Source organism: Patagioenas fasciata, chromosome 8, assembly GCF_037038585.1.
Source record: "Patagioenas fasciata isolate bPatFas1 chromosome 8, bPatFas1.hap1, whole genome shotgun sequence".
In the NCBI taxonomy this organism is placed as follows: domain Eukaryota; kingdom Metazoa; phylum Chordata; class Aves; order Columbiformes; family Columbidae; genus Patagioenas; species Patagioenas fasciata.
In genome coordinates, this window is record NC_092527.1 from 27,046,828 (window position 1) to 27,052,279 (window position 5,452).

General features: G+C 49.8%; 1 protein-coding gene across 1 annotated transcript; it reads right to left on the minus strand.

Annotated features, from left to right (window-relative positions):
• Positions 1-334: 334 nt before the first annotated feature.
• On the minus strand, positions 335-2,918 carry LOC136104634 (homeobox protein vent1-like). Its single transcript, XM_065843749.2, has 3 exons — positions 2,385-2,918; positions 1,978-2,216; positions 335-1,452 (listed from the first exon to the last, which is right to left on the minus strand). The coding sequence occupies exons 1-3, from the start codon at positions 2,713-2,715 to the stop codon at positions 1,093-1,095; spliced, it is 930 nt and encodes a 309-aa protein (XP_065699821.1). The 5' UTR covers positions 2,716-2,918; the 3' UTR covers positions 335-1,092.
• Between the last annotated feature and the right edge of the window lie 2,534 nt (positions 2,919-5,452).

The window sequence follows — 5,452 nt, forward strand, 5'->3', positions numbered from 1 at the left end:
AAAGGCAGCATGTTTGAACACAAACTATACAATGCAGGGAAGATGCAGCATGACTATTAATGGTCAGCCTATAATTTCACACCTTCTATTAAAGGGCTTGATTTACTGAAAAAAAAAAAAAAAAGGTTCAAAATATGCGATTATCATGGACATTTAGTGGTAAATCAAAGACCAAATTTGCAGGTTAAAGTCCCATTCAGATGAGACAGCTATGAACCCAAACACAATTAGGCTTCTAAGTGGTTTACAAAGTACTTGTTTTAGTAATTACAGAACTTCTATACTGAAGGCTTGAAGTGTTTAATTCCTGTTCGAAGACACACTGACTTAATTAATAATTGTGATTAACACAGCTGATGCTTCCAGGTAGAAGATGGGAGTGGGAATGGAAATGGCAAAGCAATAAGTTTATTAATATTCAGAAGAGAAACTCACCAACAGTTTATCCTTCCTCTTCCTTCTGGAGGATGCACTTAGCCAAAAGCAACTGGTAAGATTCAGGTTCCCAAACACACTCAGCAGCACACAGACTATATCTCAGCATGAGTGTAGGAAAGTTAGATCAGATGCATTAAAATATCTAAACCCTTCCCCATTACCCAAAACCAGAGTTTAGGTGTCCATAGTTGTTTACATTGCACAAGTCCAACTTTTATAGAGGTGGCACATACAACTGTGCAGATTTTATATATACATATATGGAAAACTGGGGATGTGCAGTGAAAGCCGGAATCTTAACATGCCCACTTCAGACTAAACTTAATAGCTTTGCCGTGCACCACAGGAGTTTGACAAAAGCAAGCACCTTTTTCTCCTCCAGTTCCCTTTCAGCTGCTTGTTTTCAGTTTACTAATATGTAGAATGAAGATAGATTACTGATAGTTAAAAATAATAGCCTATCAAACAAAAAATTACTGAGTGGCATCACATCCAATAAATTTTAATACTAATTAGTACAAATATAAAATTATTAATTTTCACATTTAACTTAAAATAATAAACACATACTCTTCCAAATCAGACAAGAGATTCTGACCACAAATTACATTGCAGCATACAATTTTCTTCTTTGCCTGCGCCTTCTTACTTTCACTATAATGCATATACAGGGTGGCATTGCTTGTCCATTGTGTTCTGAATAATTGGATGGAAGGAAGGATGAGGAAGAAAAGGTTGATGGTAGTATGGCAGGTCATTTGCCATAAAGCGGTAGGTGCTTTGTTGTGCATCATATCTGGGAAAGGAGAAGCTGAACTGCACAGCAGGCACGGGGGTAAAAGGCAGAAGTCTCTGGTGCTGCGGAGCAAAGGGGTAGTGGAGACCATCCTGAAACAAAGTGGTTGGGGTTCCCGTGGGACAGCTGTAGAGTGGAACTGGAGACACGAGGCTCTGCTGGTGATCCTGTATCTGCCTCTTCAGTTTCATCCTCCGATTTTGAAACCAAGTCTTGATCTGAGCAACAAGAAAAACGGGGTAGGGGATGGAGAAGACAAATCAGAGACTTTGCTTAAAAATAAAGTGCAAACTATGAACAACTGTATCTCAGATGCTTTTCCCATTTTGCATCACTTGAATAGACAGAATTGCAGTGATAGTTTTGCATAAGTTAACTGAAGGCAGAGGATCTTGGGGTATAGAGCATGTGTCCATACTCAGCGATTTTGGAATTATGACTTTGAGTCTTTAAGACCATATATAAGCTTTGTGAAGTTTCCACAGATCACTGCACATCAAGGACAGCAGTTTACCTTATTAAGAAAAACGGAATGTAGGAACACTGATACCTCCCCGGTAGAAAGTGCCCAAGTTCCCCGAGTGTTAACTCCTTAATCCCCGAGGGATCCCACTACCCTTCCCACAGCCCCTGCTAAACTCAGCTGAAGACTGACCACTACGTCTGCTCAGCGCAGGGAAGGCCGATGCCCGGCTGCCCCTGCTCGACGGGACCGGGAAGGATGCGCTTCCTCCAGGACCCACCTGGATCTCCGAGAGCTGCAATGAAGCCGCCAGCTTCCTCCGCTCCGAGGCTCCCAAGTACTTCTGACGCTGAAAGGTCTTCTCCAGCCGGCAGACCTGCTCGGAGGTGAAGGCGGTCCGCGCCCGCCGCTGCCGCTCGCGGGTCTCACCGGGCACAGCCACCGCGATGCGCTCCCCGGCCGCGCTCTCGCTCTCGTAGCCCGAAGACTCATCGGCGCTCAGACTGCCGCCGTCGGGGGCTGCAAAGGAGGAGGGAAGGGGTGGCAGTGAGGCTTCTTCGCCAGGAGAGGGGGGTGCCTCCACCTCACCTCGTCCTGCCGGGCCGTTGCATCGACAGGAGTCGAGGTCCCTTGTGTCCCCCGCGCCCGCTCCCCTCTCTCCTCCCTTCCTGTCCCTTCCTCACCCACCTAGCTCGGACGGGTACAGGTCGGTGTGCTCCCGAGGACTGTCTCGGTCCCGCTCTGCCCCGCAGGGCTCGCTGTCCGCGGGCTGGCTCGGCCGCGACACCCTCCGTCGGGGCTCGGCTCTGACCAGGAGGGGGGTACTGCCGAGAGAGGTGGGGGCGCAGGGAGGGGGCGCGCAGCAGATGTGGGGCCTGACCCCGTGAGGCTTGGTCTCTTTCAAAGGGAGATCGGCCTGGTTCATGGTTGAGAGGGGCTGGAGGACCGTAGGGCTCGACCCGCTCTTATATGGGTGCTCTGGTCCCGGGTGGGCTCGTTTGCAAGTGTGAACCCACATCAAAGTGGGAATCGAGCAGAGATAACAGCTCCCAGCGAGGAGGAAAGTTCACACGTCTGGCAAATGTCTACAGCCCCTGGCTCCAGCGTGTCTGCAGAGCCGGGGAGACCCCCTTGAAGTGCAAACCTGCCCCTCTCCCCCGGCGGGCAGGGCACGGGCAGGCCCAGCCCCGCAAACGGGCGTTTAAAGATCCTGATGGGGCCGATAACAGCGCGGTTTCACCCACCCCCTTTTCAGCCGCGGGGTCCCGCATTGGCCAGATACCCGAAGGCAGCCCCGAGACTGCCCAGCCCGGCCCGCACCGTCGGGGCGCAGGGGTAATCCGAGGCAGGGATGAGGGATAACGTAACATATCGCAGGGCCTGCCAGCCCCGCCGTCAGCACCTCACCTTGGGAGAGACCAGCCTCCCTGGGAAAAGCCGTGGGGGGCCGCTATCAAGAAGTCCCTATCCCCAGGGCTGAGCCCTCATCGCCGGGGACCACGGCCGGGTGGTGGGGTTAGCAAGACCGCGGGCCTTCTCAGCTTGAACTTGGCGCCGTCGGTCTAGCCAGAGATCTCCCAAAGAGTTTAGCGATCAAAGCACTAAGTGAGCAGCAAAGCTCGCACCTCATCAGCTTCAAACTATCCCAATCCACACATCGCTTTTCGAGTAGGACGACGCCCTTGTAATGTAGGGAGAACACCAAGACATCCCCCCAGCAAAGCTTGGTTGGGAAAAGGCTGACTGGGGGAAAGGGGCATCCCGGCCGTTCAGCCCGTGTCCGAACTCTTCTTGTGTCCAACTTACACTCAGCTTTTAGCCACCCCACTGAAAACGACCGCACCGACCACGACCCCATAGGCAGTAGCGATACTTGGATAACCCACGTTCTAATCCTCGATGCTGCCTAAAGAGCAGGGGAAATGATCGGCATTCAACTGCTTGAACGCACTGACAGGACTTCAGTTTCCACTAAAATCCTCGGGGTTCCCACCAGGATGCACAACCGAAAGGAGAGGGCACCATAAACCCGGGTCTTACAGGGCAGGAGTTCGTTTCTTTCTAAGAATAAAGCAATAATCTCGGTTCCCACACATAACAGTAGATGTGAGTTTTCTTTAAAAAACAAAAACAAACACACACACAAAAAAAACCCCAAACAAACAAACAAAGTCAAACAACTAACCAAACCAACTCGCCTGAAACCTTCCGAATTAATAATGGGAGATCAGAGGAGAAAAATCATATTCGTGCTACCAATTTTCATTGTTTCAAGCATTCCCATAATTCACTGGCCACCAGAAAAGACAGTATTATCGACCTCTCTTGTCCCACCCCGATGGTCACACCAGCTCATCCCAGGTCTGGCCCCAGGGCAGTGATAAAGCCTGGGCACTAAAGCAATGCACACACCTTACCAAGCCCACAGAGCCCAGGAGCTGGATGTCTCCTGGAGCTTTGCTTGCATCACTAGCCCCTAAGGGCAGGGATGGGAGAGGCCGTATTTGCCTTGGCACAGCCCTGATAGAGAGATCGGCCTGTTCTTTATGGAGTGCTGGGCACAGGCACTAATGGAGGTTCAGTTACTGCTATTGTAAGACTGTCATTTTGGCTGATAATGCACAAGCCAGCACAAAAGCCCAAGCAGTTAAACACCAAGCTGGAGCCCAGACTCCCTCCCTGGATCTGAAAGTCATACCTGTGAGTGCCACTGAGTCAAGCAAAACCAGTAAACAGAGAAGCACTTAAACCCCATAGCATTTCCTAGACACATGTCAGTCAGAGGGATAGGTGACTCACTGCTCCCCAAAAGAGCTAAGTGCCTGCACATTCATTTTAATAACTTGTGGGTTTAATAACTATTCCTGACCTATCCACCTGTGTATGGTCCCTCTGTTTTTTGGAGCAGATGTGTCACCGTACTTACTGTTTCCATCTTATTTCAGAGTATTTCTGAATGTCCATGTGTGGACAATTCCAAGCAGAGGAAACTCAGGCTCCATCATATAAATTCATCCACAGCAAATTGTTACTTATAATGATAGTGTACCATCTGCAGAGCCTGATTGCCCTGCCAAATCAAGTTTGGAGGTAGTACTTGAAAACCACTGGGATTCAGGAGCTCCTAAGCTAAGCATACCTGCTCAGCAAGCAGTGTGTTCCTGCCAGGGTGGCCTTCCCACTGGTTCTCCAGCAGATAAAACATGCTGAGCCAAGCAGCCCTGGGTCCCCTGTGGCCTGTAGTTCCCACACCTGGACACACCAGGACACTCGGGGACTCTCATCTAGGGAGAGACACTTCCCAAAATTAAACCAGGCATGAGATGATCATTCAGTGCTGTGCCCAATGAGACCAGCAGGCACACTTGTATTTATACATCATGTGTCTTATGTAGAGGGAAACTGTTAGTATCCCTGAAAGGCTTCTGATGTTTCCCATTACTTGACTGAGGCTGCAGGGAAACAGCTGACCTGTCCCGCTATTTGCTGAAAGTCAACGAAAACTGAGTGCTTTTTTTTTTTTTTTTCATTAGAATACAATTTTAATTGCCTGTTAAGGTGTTTATACCCAGCCCCAGGATTACACACACACACACACCCCCTCCCCCAGATGAACATAGCTGCATTTGTGGACCACAAAACCCAGGAACAGATGGGGAAGGGGTGGGAGGTGTTATGTGGCTGTTGCAGCTCCCATCAGAAAGAGGTGGCAGCTTGAGAAACTTGGAAACTATGATGACCCTGGGTGGACAGAG